General features: G+C 36.5%; 1 protein-coding gene and 1 long non-coding RNA gene across 2 annotated transcripts; one reads left to right on the forward strand and one right to left on the reverse strand.

Annotated features, from left to right (window-relative positions):
- Window positions 1-776: 776 nt before the first annotated feature.
- On the reverse strand, window positions 777-6,600 carry LOC146741506 (uncharacterized). The gene is made up of 2 exons (XR_014929775.1): window positions 6,350-6,600; window positions 777-947 (listed from the first exon to the last, which is right to left on the reverse strand). It is a non-coding gene; the product is annotated as an uncharacterized LOC146741506 (long non-coding RNA).
- A 6,656-nt stretch (window positions 6,601-13,256) lies between these two features.
- On the forward strand, window positions 13,257-16,067 carry LOC146741507 (uncharacterized). The gene has a single exon (XM_085500561.1). It carries the CDS (start codon window positions 13,257-13,259, stop codon window positions 16,065-16,067), a length of 2,811 nt encoding a protein of 936 aa, XP_085356687.1.
- The last annotated feature ends 221 nt before the right edge of the window (window positions 16,068-16,288 follow it).

The following is a 16,288-nucleotide window of genomic DNA, read 5'->3' on the forward strand; positions in this document are numbered from 1 at the left end:
GGATACTTTTGAACTTCCATTTATTTATAATTAATATTGGTAGACATTTATTGAAATCTTTTAATACATAACATTACAATATTACGAGTATACTTTTGAACGTAAATAAGATACTTTTGAACTTCCATTTATTTCTAATTAATACGAGTAGACATTTATTGAAATCTTCTATTAAACAACTGTAAGATATTACGAGTATACTTTTGAATGTAAATAAGATACTTTTGAACTTCCATTTATTTCTAATTAATATTAGTAGACATTTATTGAAATCTTCTATTAAACAACTGTAAGATATTACGAGTATACTTTTGAATGTAAATAGGATACTTTTGAACTTCCATTTATTTATAATTAATATTGGTAGACATGTATTGAAATCTTCTAATACATAACATTATGATATTACGAGTATACTTTTGAACGTAAATAGGATACTTTTGAACTTCCATTTATTTATTTATATTAGTAGACATTTATTGAAATCTTCTATTACATAACATTAAGATATTACGAGTATACTTTTGAATGTAAATAGGATACTTTTGAACTTCCATTCATTTCTAATTAATATTAGTAGACATTTATTGAAATCTTCTATTACCTAACTGTAAGATATTACCAGTATACTTTTGAATGTAAATAGGATACTTTTGAACTTCCATTTACTTATAATTAATATTAGTAGACATTTATTGAGGACACTTTTGAACATCATGTTTTATAAATTATTGAACTATTCGTGAAGTAGACGGGGAAACAGAACACCTAAAATGTATCATTTGAGAAAATCATTTATTCAAGTTAATATTAAACACACATTTGCAAAACAAAACAATAATATCAGGTTGCATGTATGCAAGGTTCAGGAGGGTCAGGATCTGACAAATTTCCACCAATCCGGTCTTCATTACAACTCCTTAGTTAATTGGTGTACTGCATTTATCCTGTGAATAAAAAGAAATGTACAATGAACCTTAATTTAAATCGTACAGAAATATACTACAACATTTTATTTTGTGCCAGCTTTCTTGAGAAGTAAATATATAATATAAAACATGCAATATATATGCTCCTAATGCAGATATCAGAATAGCTTGTTGACATACGGTTACTGCATATCTACTACTTAAATATTAAGATTAGTTATTAAGGTACAATTGGAACAAGAATTTATTCATACAAAAAAGTTATAAGTTAAAGTGAATTAATGATGCACAGATTGACACCAACAACTAGTTAGATCTTATATAAGTGCCTTAAATTATCTGTGATTTCATCTGGATATTAGAAATATAATTTTCAGTGTTCTGGGTTGTATGTGGCAATTTTGTTTTGAGATATTAGCACCAGAAGAATTCATTATAATGCAAATTTTCCTGATTAAATATGCACAGATTTGTAACAAAACCTTTCGTTTGTCCCATACTATCCGATTGCCGAGTTTTGTCTGAATATGATCACTGGTCCTAGATTTATATTTATATTTATTTATTTCACCAGTATACAAACAAAATTTACATGTTCATGTACGGGACAAAATTGTATAATACTGGTGGGGACCACGGAAATAGCCCATTTGGACTAGTCTAGTCCATGGCGCTTAATATTAAATAAAAAAATTAAGTCGTCATAAAAGTCACAGTAAACAAACAAAAGTAATGAATTAAATAAATGAGATCAACCAGTAAATAGTATAATCAATCATCACAATGAATGAATGATATTAAAATTATTTAATAAGAGTATTCAAATTTGCATACTTTTAAAATGAATATGCTCTATGTACATAGATAAATATCACTCACTGAGAAGCATTTTCTTCAGCTCTTGTTTGAAAATGCTTCTACTGCCCATGCTTTTTAGGGTTGGGGGGGCAGAGTTCAGATGTTTAATAGTGGCATATTGAAAATTATGTTGTGTAATGGTTAAACACATGTAAGGGACAGTGAAGTTACCAGTAGACCAGATGTGGTTGGATAGGGATGATAAATGTGCTGGGGGAAATAATCGCTGACACCATGGACAAATCGATTTGTTTTGAGGTCAAAATTTGTAATTGTAATTTGTAATTTATTCATTTAAAACAGTACATCCATAAATGGTTTTTCATGCACAGCATATAGATATAAAATTTTACATAAAATTGAACAATCCACTGCAAAAATGACGAGAACACAATAAAGAAATGCATAAATAGGGTATAAAATAAAATGACTACGAAATAATATGATAAAATTAAAATTAAAAACAAGTCATTGAAAATTGCACAGTCCCCGTAAAATTTTTCAAAGTTCTCTTTGTGCTCGTCATATTAAAGCGGAGGAGTTGTCGCGAGTGTGTCCTTGAAACTTGAGTTCCAAGTGGTGTATACAACAGATTGTTTATTTACATCAAAACACGTGTTCTGTGTAGTAGTAATATGGCCAAAAATAAAAACAGTCGTTATTCGGCCATCTATGATCTGATTATGAAACACACTGATATGTATGATGTATGCCAAATACAAATGAAAATGGTACATAAATTGTGGAAATATAGTAGTAAGGCCAAAAAGTCAGATGGCTGTCAATCGGCCATCCTTTACCAGATTTTGAAACAAATTGTCATGGACATACATCCTAACATGTATAAAGTACATGTATGTGCAAAATTTGAATGAAAACTGACAGAGCACGTCCAAGATACCGAATAAAAAAAACAAGATGCCTGCCAGTCAACAATCTTTGATTCAATTGCGAAATAAATCGTCATGGACATGTATCCTAATATGTATAATCTATGTACCAAGTTTGAATGACAACTGACAAAGCATGTCCAAAATACAACATTTTCAGAAAACAAGATGGCTGCCAGTCGGCCATTTTGAATCGAATCACGAAACCACGGCATGTACATATGCCCCACATAAGGTATTAGGCACATGCAAAGAATGAACGGGATCAGTCCACAGGATTCTGAAATATGACTCTGGACAGAGGGACACACGGACGGACACACGGACGGACAGACTCAGGAACTCACGGACGGCCAGGGACATGTATCCTAACATGTATAATCTATGTACCAAGTTTGAATGAAAACTGACAAAGCATGTCCAAAATTCAACATTTTCAAAAAACAAGATGGCTGCCAGTCGGCCATTTTGAATCGAATCGCTAAACCACTGGGCACATACAAAGAATGAACGGAATCGGTCCATGGGAATCTGAGATATGACTCTGGACGGACACACAGACGCACGGACGGAGACCGAATTATAAGTCCCCGTTTTCGGACTTCGTCCGAACGGGGACTAAAAACATAGCAGTCCGAAAAAACGATAAAATGCATAAATGGGGTAAAATATGAATTTACAACAAAGTGGTAAGATAAAATTATACAATATTGTTAGCAGCTGTAGTAATACATTTGTAAGTGAGAAAACTAAACCCCTTTTCAGATAGAAGTTTTTAACAAGCAGCCTCTCGGTTGAGATAGCTCCGCTGTTAGCAATGCACATTTCAATTAAAGAACAGAAGATATGATTAGAAAATGAACAATATGCATAGTATCAATGCAATGGGACTTGTTTTCAACAAGAATTCAAAAATATCATTTTTCACCATATATGATTGTGGTTTTTAACAAGAAGTCGAAAATATCAATTTTACTAAAAATGATAAAAATATTCATCAAAATTAGAGAATTGAAGTGTCATCATGAAATGAACAAATTTGAGAGTGGTCCACATGTAGTACCTATATATGTAATATCAAAGCAATTAGACTTGTGGTTTTTAACAAGAAGCCGAAAATATCACTTTTTACCAAAAATGACAAAAATATTCACCAAAATTAGAAAATTGAAGATATCAATACAAAATGAACAAATCTGAGAGAGATCTACCCAAGGTACATATACACCAAGTATCATTCAGGCTTGTAGTTTTCAAGAAGAAGTCGAAAAAGTAAAACATTGACAAGGACGACGGACGGACGAAGACGGACAATCACTCATATGATAAGCTCCGCTCGACAAAGTCGACAGCGTTGCTAAAAATCATCCCCCTTTTCATACAGACTGCTCAAAATTTAAATCCCTTCTGACCGCACATGTATGTGTTGCATCCGGTAACGGGTTAGTTATACATGTACAGTTTCCAAATAGATAAAATGCTATTTACAGGTAATGGTGATTTTGTGTGTTAAGTTCAATAAATCACTTTGTTCAAATGTCTTAATATGTAAATAAAACAAGAAAACCATCAGAGATGGTCGATTCCCAAGCTGTTCATGGAAAATTGGAATCATTCACTAGCAGTTACAGCTTTGGGTACCTTACATTGCTATTACAGTGACTATAAGGCAGTGTATGCTATTTTTAAATCTGGTTGATTACACTGAACAAATCTGTATGTAGTTGCTAGAAATTTTTGAACTCTTTGTTCTTGCAATTTAAGTTAAACACTGAAAAGCTTTAGTGTTAATAGAGAGAATTTGTAAATTGAGAGCAACAGTTTTAAAAATAAGCGTGACAGTCAATACAGTTTGGAAAAAGTCAGCATAGAAATGCCAGACACAATTTGGTCTATAAGCATTAATATATGCAAACGTATGCAAATTAGCACACACACAATATGTTGTCAGAACCAGAACCATAAGTACACTAACCATACCAAGTTTGGAGAAGATCAACATAGAAACACCAGATACGACTTTGTCCATGAACATTAATATATGCAAATAATATTCAGATATGCAAATTAGCACACACACTATATATGGTCACCACCGGATCAATAATTACATTAATCATGCTAAGTGTGAAGAATATCAGCCATGCCAGAGATATGACTTCATCCATAAGCATTACAATTTACAAATATGCAAATTAGCACACACACTATATGTTGTCAGCACCAGACCCATAAGTACACTAATCATACCCAGTTTGGAGAAGATTGGCATAGAAATGGCAGAGATATGACTGTTCGTACACTTGTAACCAATATGCTGGACCAAACATTGTGAAAAGGGATTGTCAATGGAGTTCCAACCAATCATGCAGATAAATCAGTAACTGAAACACAGACGTGCAGATTTACCAGTTAGAACCTTCGATAAAAGCGATCAGGTCGATCATGAAATGTACATGATTGTTTAGATAAAACTCAATCAGATCAAAGGCCGCGCCTTTGGAGTTTAGATACATGTTTCGCAGGCAGTTGGGAGATATCACTTTTATGACAGGCATGGAGATGCGCAACATGTGAGAATTGTTTAACTTAAATACAACATTTTCTGTTTTGTATACTATGCTGTTGTAAATATGTGTTACATAATAGTGTACAGTAGTGTACGCCTGTGTTTCCTTTGCTGTATTGTTTCTAAATTTCTCTAAAAAATGTTTTTTAAGTTTACTCAAAAACAGTACTTCAAAATAGTATAAATTATAAAAATATGATCATACAAAATCTTGGATAAAAGAATAAAGTGTGTACAGTTTGTGTTTTTTCTTAAATTAAATTTATTATATAAAATGTTACAAACAGGTTCTCATTCTTTTTAAAACAGAATAAAATAATAAATTCATAGTAAACATATTTTTCTTTAGATCTTGACCAAATGCAGACAGAAAATGTTACATCAACAACATAAAACATATGGTAATGTTCAGTATATACTTTTATGGAGTACAAATTAAATAATTTTGAATAAGGTCACAGTGACCTTTAAATCATGATAAGACTTGTTTGTAACTCAAAATTTGTAACTCAAACATACTTGCCCTCCTTTGGGTAGAGGTATTACAGTGTATCAATTTATCTCGACAAGTTAATAATGCGTATCATTGTACATTCGATCAATTGGAGGCACACATGGAATTACTTGATGGGGCTTGCGTTGCCAGTCTGCTTCTAATTTTCGTGTTCAGAGCTGTACGACGCACAGGCATATTTTAAAAAAATCTGATTTCTCAAAACACATTACCAAAATTACAAAAACACTGGAGACAGCACCATGCAGATTGTCTATCAGGACACGGATGTTTTTTACCTCCATGATCAGGATAAGTGGCGACCGACTAAACTGCGACGAGCTGTTTGTCGGGCATATTTTAGAAGCAACATGAACAATTTATATGCTAGCTATGATTGCTGATTACATTGTATCTCCCAATTCTTAGCACCCGGACTGCAGCTCACACCATCACATCACTGCACTAGTAAACGAGCACTCTGTCTTTGGCACTGGAACCATCGTCAGCGACAACTGTCCACGAAGCGATTACAATCATGAAACACCTACCTCCCATTATTTAGTATTTGTACATATTTGTTAACAAATTGAATGCAATAACTACCCACCTTTTAGTCGCAGTGATGTAAAATGGCAATCTATGTGGAAGATTCGCGGGACGGTTCAACAGCAACAGAACGGCCATTGATTTCCGGTAGACAAATTTAAAGTTTTCCCATGATGCCATTTTCATACTCCTCAGGCTAGTAGTCAATTATCGACGGGTTTTTTCGCACGTTTGAAGAAGTAGAACGGGGTTTCCGACGAAAAAGAGTTATTAATAATAAATAGAGTCTCGCAAAAATAAGGAAACGCCAACAGTATCTGTTGATAATATAAAGTTAAACAACTTTCTGCTAAAATATGAATGTAAGAGTCATAAATTAGTGAGTAATTAAGATATAAAAAATATACAGGGGAGACTTTTGAACGTAAGGGTCCTTTGAACTCCTAACAGACGTGTTCTAAACTAAACATTAACATAATACAGAATAATGCATAAAATAATACATCTGTCACCGTGAGGCCATAAGTTACAGCGTGCCGTAATCCTACCATATAAGGAAATGCGAATTCCAAATATGGAATGATTACGCGAGTAAGCGTCCTTTAATAATAAAAACAAGCATGGCTGCCACAAGGGTTTGACCGGACTCCACCGGGGGGTACTTGCAAAAAATACTGACATGATGTAGCTGGTTGTTTGAAACCCCTACCCCTTATAAGAAAAAAATAAACTGAAATTGCCTACCCATTTTCAGACAAACTGGATACTTTACACCCCTTTCGAGACAGTAAGCATAAATGGTACCAAGGGAAAAGCAGGTAGAATTCCGGGGATGGACTTTGGCGATCGAAATGAAGTTACGGAAAGAAAAAATAAGCTTCATTGTCAGACAGACAGGGTAAAATAACATACCCCATTTTAGACAGAAGTGGTGAATTTGGGACCCCTTTTGTCGGCACATGTACATATAGCACTTCAATGTAGATATATGTTTATAATGCCCCTTTTTAAAACAATTTAGTTTTACGCAACAAAATCTTCCGAAAAATAAAATTCTACTATCAGTTGTATTGCAAATCAAATTGTTCCGTACTAACGAAATAAGAACAACCCCCGAGTACCCCCCCCCCCGGTTTACAACGATAATCCGATAGTAACGTCTCCGGGTGTAATCTTGGTGAAATTGAAGATTGGCCCTAGAGTGGGTTAGAAATGCAAATTAATTAAGTAAATGTTAGGATTACTTATTTAGATATCTGTGAGGCAGCTGTTTTTATTAATTTGCTTTCTCTTATGTTGAAACATTCGTAAACTAGTATATATTTTGCTAGACATTTTAGCATGACAGTATTCTTTGTGCCTAGTATGTCAATAAAGCTTGTATCCGTGTTGCCCTCAGAACACTGTCTAATTGTTTTGAGAAGGATTTGTCTTTCACGTTTGTATAACTGACATTTTAACAGAAAGTGTTCGCATTCTTCATCTTCAATATCATTTGTATTGCATACAGGACAGCTTCTTTCGGTAATGTCAATTTTATGGTATCTGCCCATTTCAATTTGTAAAACATGTGCGCTTAATCTTAGTTTGGTCATTGATGATCTTTGTAGTGAGTTATTTACTGTCAGCAGATAATTTTCAAGTCCAAATTCAGTTTTTAATTTTCTATAAGTACGTAGTTTATTTCTGTGGTTAATACCTTTATTGTCATGGTTAAGAGAATCCCTACTGTTTATTTTGAAGTTTGTTTCAAGTGTTGTAGTAACATTATTTATTAGGTATTTGTTCTCATTAATCTTTACATTTTCCCACTCATGTTCCATATTAAAGTCTTTGAGAATTGTTTTAATACAATTGGCCCGATTTTGGCTGTCTGAGTTATCCATATTGATTGCCAATCTGTATGCTTCATTTATGAGGCTGTTTTCAGGCATATTACGCAATCTCAACCAATATTTAAACATCTGTCTGATACATGTAGTTATTAGGGGGTATCGTCCCAATTCTAATAAGCAGGCAAGGTTTGTGATCCTGCAGTTTACTTTCAGTATGTACAGTTTTAAGTGCATTTTTTCCATTGTGACAATAAGTGCATCAGATAGTTTTTATTTTTTATTATGTCACATGTCCAAATATCTGCACAATATGTATTGGTTTGATCATAGTGTCAAACATTTTCAGATAGATTTTGATGGGAACTTGTGTTCCCGAGTAGAGCATCTGCTTCAATTTGAAAAATGCCTTCAGAGCCCGGTTTTTCAAGTCTACTTGTGCTATATCTAGGTTCTCAGTGGTATTTAGTTTTATACCAAGACGAGGATACTCTTTCTAATTCTTGATCATTCACATAAAATCTGGGATGCTATCATTTTTATTTACATTTTGTTCAGAACCTTGTAGTTGTTTAATTAGGTCCCAATATTTGTTTGGATTAAATTTTCTCATTGTGTCTAGTTTATTAATAATGTCATTTTTTAAATCTCCCTTACGTTTTTCTAGGAGCCGTCTGTAATTTCGCTTGAGACTATAGCATGTTATTCTAAGTTGTTTATTGTATGGATGCTGACTGAGTGTTGATGATATTTTTTTTATTTCTTTTTTCATATTATTGATATCTTTTGTAAACCATTTAGGATTTTTGTTTTCTATACATATGTATATGTGCCGCCAAAAGGGGTCCCAAATTTACCACTTCTGTCAGAAAAGGGGTATGTTATTTAACCCTGTCTGTCTGAAAAGGGGTATGTTATTTAACCCTGTCTGTCTGAAAAGGGGTATGTTATTTAACCCTGTCTGTCTGAAAAGGGGTATGTTATTTAACCCTGTCTGTCTGAAAAGGGGTATGTTATTTAATCCTGTCTGTCTGAAAAGGGGTATGTTATTTAACCCTGTCTGTCTGAAAAGGAGTATGTTATTTAATCCTGTCTGTCTGAAAAGGGGTATGTTATTTAACCCTGTCTGTCTGAAAAGGGGTATGTTATTTAACCCTGCCTGTCTGAAAAGGGGTATCCTTTTTTCATTGTCGAAAAAGGGATCCATATTTTTCAAAGACTGTCTCTAGAGCTTGAGTAATCCAACAATCAGGAGAATGAAGCTGATTTTTTCTTAAGTTTCTGTAATTTCATTTCACTCGTCAAAGTTCATCCCCGGGAGTCCACCTGCTTTTCCCTTGGTACCATTTGTGCTTACTGTCTGGAAAGGGGTGTCAAATATCCACAGTTTGTCTGAAAAGGGGTAGGCAATTTGAGTTTATTTCTGTCTGATAAGGGGTAGAGGTTTCAAACCGCCAGCTACACACCCCTGTCAGTATTTTTTGCAAATACCCGAAGGGGCCCCCCGGGGGAGGGGGGGGGGGTTGACATCAATGAAACATGGACGAATACTGCGGCCATGTGCGTCTATTCTCACTTGGGTAAACAATCGGTAGTCACCGGGGAGAATATCGTTGTGTCGTCACAGGAAGCGCTATAGGAAGGACGCCGACCTCAGGCTGCGGCGTCAACGTGGAAAAGATATTATAATCAAATTTGAAGTGCGCCCTCTAACACCAACAAACTATTTATATTGTCTGCGACTTTGGTTAAATCTTTTGCGCAATGTAGAGGCCGTACTACTCGATAGTTATACGATTCACACATTTCAATTAAATTTAAATGAAATATTAAATTTACGGACACTTAAATACCGAATATCTTCGTAAGAGAAATCAAAATTCCTGATAATTAATAATACTGCGTGGAAAACATTAATACTAGCTTGATTGCCATACAAATCAAACTAAATACCATTAAATACGAACTTGAAGCACGTTTATTTTATGTTCTAGAAGTGTGGCGATGCGCTTAATTTCGGAATAAAACTTACATCCTGCTCTCTATCGTTAGAAATTCCAACGAAAAGAACTCACCTTTGTGCAAAGAGAAAACTATTTCGCAGACATGTATTATCCGAGAATTCAAACGAGTGTATAAATCTCACGCAGAATGGTTTGGGCGCCACCCAGCTATAATTTAAAGTAAAACAAATCACTACTTCATGACCGGAGTTCAACAATATGACAGTATTCCCAGAGTACACCTTGCTTATTAAACGTCAGTTTCATTGTGCGAAAAACACAACATTGCTGCAATGTAGTATGTAATGTTTTTTTTTTAGGTTTTTGAAATGATGGTTAACATTTTCGACTTTCCAGCTAATTTCCCCACATTACAACTCATTTTTCGTCTTTCCACACAACTATAAAAGTGTAAATTGTAGATCATCTTCGTGCCACGGACCTACACAGCATAGAATAATTCATAACTTTTCTCATTAATTATATATTCAATTCTTTCGAGATCTAGTATTATTGCGTCATCGAACAATATTTTAATGATTTATTGCTAACTAGGATTTGAATCATGATGGTCAAATAACCCGAACAAAACTAGAAATAACTCCAAACTATTTCATGCATGTTTTGGTAATTTAAAAACAAAAAGACAAACACAAATTCGATATGTTCTGGCATTAAAGTATTTACCTAGTGTCATGAACTCTTATTATTTATTCTTACATTAATTTGCATAAGTGGTTTTACGAGGTGCGCCCTCTGTGGCAGGATGAAAACACACAGGCGGGGACTAAGATGGCGGAGTAGCTAGCGAGGACTGATGGTGAGTGATCTGTCGTTCTGGTTTTGTTATAGCGTTCTGTGACATATGGGGGCTTGTCCGGGGTCTTGTTTTCTTGTGTTATAGGGATCCTGTGGTATTTTATTTATGTTTCTTAAATTTCAAGTGCTGAAGTTAAGCCAGAAAATTTTGAGAAAATTCGCGAACATGTGCTTGCCCCCCCCCCCGAGGTATAGATAGCAAAAAAAAATATCATGTTCTTCAGGCGATAATTTGATCATTGTAGATCACTTGCTGTGACAGTGCTGGTTGGTATCTCTTGGACACCGTACATCTTGCGGGGTAGTGGACTCACGCGTGAAGGTGCTTAGCACTGTGTGTGAAACTATCGAGTTATCAGCTGATGTGTCCGCCTTTTCGAGACTAATTTCTAATTGCTACGGGCATTAGTAGATTTAATGTAATATAATAGTTTTGGCGAGTTTATTGATGATAATTTAATGATTGTCATAAAGGAGTAAATTTGGTAACAATAATCATAATTGTATAGCACTAGGACGCATTGTACGGCATAGGATTAGTCATATTATAATTGTGTTTATTATATTTGGTGGTATATAGCCTAAGGTGTGTCTTGGTCGGTGAGTTTTTGGTGTGTACAATTCCAATTAAAAAACAAAACGGTGAACGTACGTTTCCGGCCACTAGTAGTATTATTGATATTTGAGATTGTGTATCTGTTATTATTATTTTGATTATCTTGGTGTAACTTCGATATGGAGAAATTAATAGAGTCGGGTTCTAAGCTTGGGTTGGAAGGTAAAGATTTGTTAGATTTTGTAACTCAACAGCAGAATATAGAGCGCGAAGAAAGACAGAGAGAACGTGAGTTCAAAAGGGTAGAGATTGAGAGAGGGCTTGAAGAGAAAAAGAAGGCTATGCAGCTTGAAGCTGATAGAAAAAGACAGCAGGCTGAGTTTGAAGAAAATGAAGCTCAGCGAAAACATGAGTTAGAAATGAAACAACTTGAGTTAAAAGGTGCTCTAAGTAGAAGCCCTGATAGTAGGTACACTGATTTAGCAAAATCACCTAAGCTTCCTGCTTTTGTTGATGGGAAGGATGAGTTGGATAGCTATTTGTTGCGTTTTGAGCGTTTTGCCGCAAGCAATGAGTGGGATAAATCCAAATGGGCTACGTCATTAAGTGCGTTGTTAACTGGTAAAGCTTTAGATGTATATTCTAGGCTTTCAGATATGGCAGCATCCGATTATGGGTTGGTTAAAGAAGCTTTGCTAAAAAGATATGAATTGACGGAGGAGGGCTATAGATTGAGGTTTATGAATTTCAAGCCCGAGAATGGTGAGAGTTGTGATCAATGTATAGTCAGGCTGAAAAATTACTTTCTTAAGTGGATTGAGTTGTCTGGTACGAATAGGTCATTTAATGGTGTATGTGACTTGATGATTAAGCAACGGTTTATTGATTCTTGTCCCAGGGATGTATCCATACGCATGCGCGAGAAGCAGCCTAGAACTCTTGATGAGTTGGCTAAGTATGCTGACCGTTACTTAATTGCTCATGACAGGAAGTTGACCTCCCCTTGCGACTTCCCATGTATAAAATCTCAGATGCCGGGTGGTCAGGAAATCAATTCTGATGTTCAGTGTTATAAATGCAAAGAGTATGGTCATATGTCTCGAGAGTGCAAAGTGAGGCCTTCACAGGGTTACGGGGTCAGATGTTATAATTGTGGCCGTTTGGGACACAGATCTGTTACATGTCGATTTTCAACAAGGTTTGGTGATAGGCCTAATGTGAAAAAAGTCGGTGCTGCTGTGGTTGATTTAGGTGGTGATGCAGAACAGGAAAGTGAAAATAGTGCAGTATGTTTAGTGCAACCCAAGTTCACAACCAAGGCTGATATTGAATCTTGTATTGATGGTGGCGAGCTTTTGTTGGCTGGCGGAAAGAGAATACCACTAGTCCATAATGCCTGTTTCCAACAATCTGTTAAATCTAAAACCAAAATGCCTGTGGTAAAAGGAAGGATTGGAGAGAAAGTAGTTACCACATTGAGGGACATTGGCTGTAGTGGTGTGGTAGTAAAAAGAGATTTTGTTAGTGACAACCAGTACACTGGAAAGTTTTGTTGTATGCTCATGATAGATAATACTGCACGTACTGTACCTATAGCTAAGCTTTATGTAGACAACCCCGTATTTCACTGGTGAGGTGGAGGCACAGTGTTTGCCTGATGCTATTTATGATCTAGTCATTGGTAATGTTGAAGGAGCCAGGGCACCAGATGATCCTGACCCACAATGGCAAGAAATGTGTGCAGTGGTTACTCGTGCTATGGCTAAGAAAGGTAACAAAATAGTCCCTCTGTGTGTACCTGACGGGGGTAAGTCATTAGATGTAAGTAAGGCTCAGCTAGTAAAATTGCAGCATGACGATCCATCTCTCAGTAAATATTGGTCCTTGAAGGAACCTAAGTTTAAAGGTAACCAGGAAGTTATGTTTCTGGAGAAAGGCGGTATACTATACAGACAGTTTACTCATCTTCATGTGAATCAGGGTAGGTCTGTTAAGCAGATGGTTGTACCTATGCCATTGCGTAACCAGGTCATGATGTTGGCGCATGATTCGATAACGGGAGGGCATATGGGCGTAAAGAAAACTAGTGATAGAGTTCTGAGCAATTTCTACTGGCCAGGAATACATGGTGACATAACAAGATTCTGTAGATCTTGTGATATTTGCCAGAGAACGGTACCTAAAGGTAAAATTGCAAAAGTCCCCCTTCAGAAGATGCCACTGATAGATGTGCCGTTCAAAAGGGTTGCTATTGATTTAGTGGGTCCTATTCACCCTCCTAGTGAAAAAGGTCATAAGTACATCTTGACATTAGTAGACTATGCTACCAGGTATCCAGAGGCAATACCCCTGAAACATATCAGTACAGAGGATGTAGCTGAAGCACTGGTTGATATGTACAGTCGCCTAGGTATACCAGAGGAGATTCTACATGACATGGGAACTCAGTTCGTGTCAGACTGTATGTGTGAAGTTTCTCGTCTGTTGAGTATTAGACAACTGTCAACCACCCCTTATCATCCAATGCGTAATGGGCTGGTTGAAAAGTTTAATGGTACGTTAAAAGCAATGTTGAAGCGTTTGTGCAGTGAGCAGCCAAAGCAGTGGCACCGCTACATCAATGCATTGTTATTCGCCTATAGAGAAGTGCCCCAAGTATCAACAGGTTTTGCTCCATTTGAGCTGATGTACGGGAGGACTATCAGAGGTCGTATGCATATTTTGAAGCACCTCTGGACGACAGAGACTGAGGAACCAGAAATTAGAAACAGTTATCAGTATGTGTTTGAGTTAAGAGAGCGCTTGGACGAAACACTGAAAATTGCACAGGTAGAGATGCAGAAATCCCAGCAACGGTACAAGCACTACTATGATAGGAAGGTGAAAGTCAGAAGGTTTCAACCTGGACAAACGGTTCTTATTCTACTACCAACTGATAGTAACAAGTTATTAATGCAGTGGAAGGGGCCATATGAAATTGATAGTGTGATTGGTGTAAATGACTATAGAGTAAAGGTATGTGGAAAGTACAAAACATATCATGCTAACTTGCTGAAGAAGTATATTCAACGAAATGAGCAGAGTAGTGAAGCTGATGACAATCTGCCTGTCTTGGGCATTGCTAGTGCAGCTGTCATAGAGTATGAAGAGTCTTTAGATGAAGACGCTGTACAGGATGATGACTTGTTGGTGCTGAATTCTTGCATGTCAAAGGAGTCAGTAGCTGACGTGAAGTATGGCAGGAACCTGACTCATGATCAGGAGCAATCAGTTCGCTGTCTAGTGCACGAGTATAAGCACATATTTACAGACCTACCTGGCACTACCAACCTTATCCAGCATCGTATTCAACTGAGAACCGATGAACCTATAAGATCGAGGCCTTACCCGGTGCCATATAGTGTACGAGAGTCTTTGAAAGAGGACATTCAAAGTATGTTGAAGATGGGAGTTATAAGAGAAACCGAATCCCCATATGCATCACCTGTTGTGATAGTATGCAAAAAAGATGGATCGAATTGTATATGTATTGACTACCGAAAGCTAAACAAGGTAACAGTGTTTGATCCAGAGCCAATGGTGACGGCAGATGATATGTTCCAAGATCTCAGTAAAGACAAGTACTTTACTAAGGTGGACCTTAGTAAGGGGTTTTGGCAGGTTCCTGTGGCGGGGGAGGACATACACAAAACAGCTTTTGTTACCCCAGATGGTACCTACGAGTTTTTGAAAATGCCATTCGGAATGATGAATTCTGGTGCAACCCTGGTCCGTGGTGTCAGAAAGATGTTGAGTGGGATGTGTGAGCATATAACTACACTCAAAGAGTTGTTCAGCAGGATGGCTGATGCTCAGCTTACTGCTAGACCATCCAAGTGCATAATAGCTTCTGATGTTATTGATTTCGTCAGTCATCGAGTTGGTCAGGGTTTTCTGAGTCCATACGAGGATAATGTAAAAAAGGTTAGAAATGTTCCTCGGCCCATGACTAAGAAGGAATTCAGGTCGTTTCTTGGTCTAACTGGATTTTACAGGGAGTATATACCTAACTATGCAGCTATTGCAGTACCATTAACTGATTTAACAAAGAATGGCCAACCCATCAAAGTTGTGTGGGGAGAAGCACAAGAGAAGGCTTACCGAACTCTTATTCATGTAATAACCAGTAAACCTATATTGAGGTTGCATGATTCACACAAGCCTTACGTGTTACGTACAGATGCTTCTGATGTTGGGATTGCAGCAGTCCAGTTACAAGGTCATGATGGAAAGTTATTCCCTGTGAGTTATGCTAGCAAGAAGTTGTCACAAAGAGAAAAGGCATATTCGACTATCGAAAAGGAATGCTTGGCGATCGTGTGGTCTGTAAAGAAGTATATGATGTATTTGTATGGAACCCAGTTCATTCTCCAGACAGACCATCAGCCGTTATTGTATGTTGACAAGGCTAAATTCATCAATGACAAAGTAATGCGATGGGCAATGTTTCTGCAGAACTACCGATTTACCGTTGAATGTATTAAGGGCTCAGATAACCATGGAGCTGATTTTCTAAGTAGAGCAGTTTAAGGACTATTTAACAGAATTCATGTGCTGTGCAGAAACTTTATAAGTTTCCTCTTGAAAGGGGAGTGATGTCATGAATTCTTATTATTTATTCTTACATTAATTTGCATAAGTGGTTTTACGAGGTGCGCCCTCTGTGGCAGGATGAAAACACACAGGCGGGGACTAAGATGGCGGAGTAGCTAGCGAGGACTGATGGTGAGTGATCTGTCGTTCTGGTTTTG

Source organism: Saccoglossus kowalevskii, chromosome 6 (genome assembly GCF_978046115.1).
Source record: "Saccoglossus kowalevskii chromosome 6, keSacKowa6.1, whole genome shotgun sequence".
NCBI classification, from domain to species: Eukaryota; Metazoa; Hemichordata; class Enteropneusta; family Harrimaniidae; genus Saccoglossus; species Saccoglossus kowalevskii.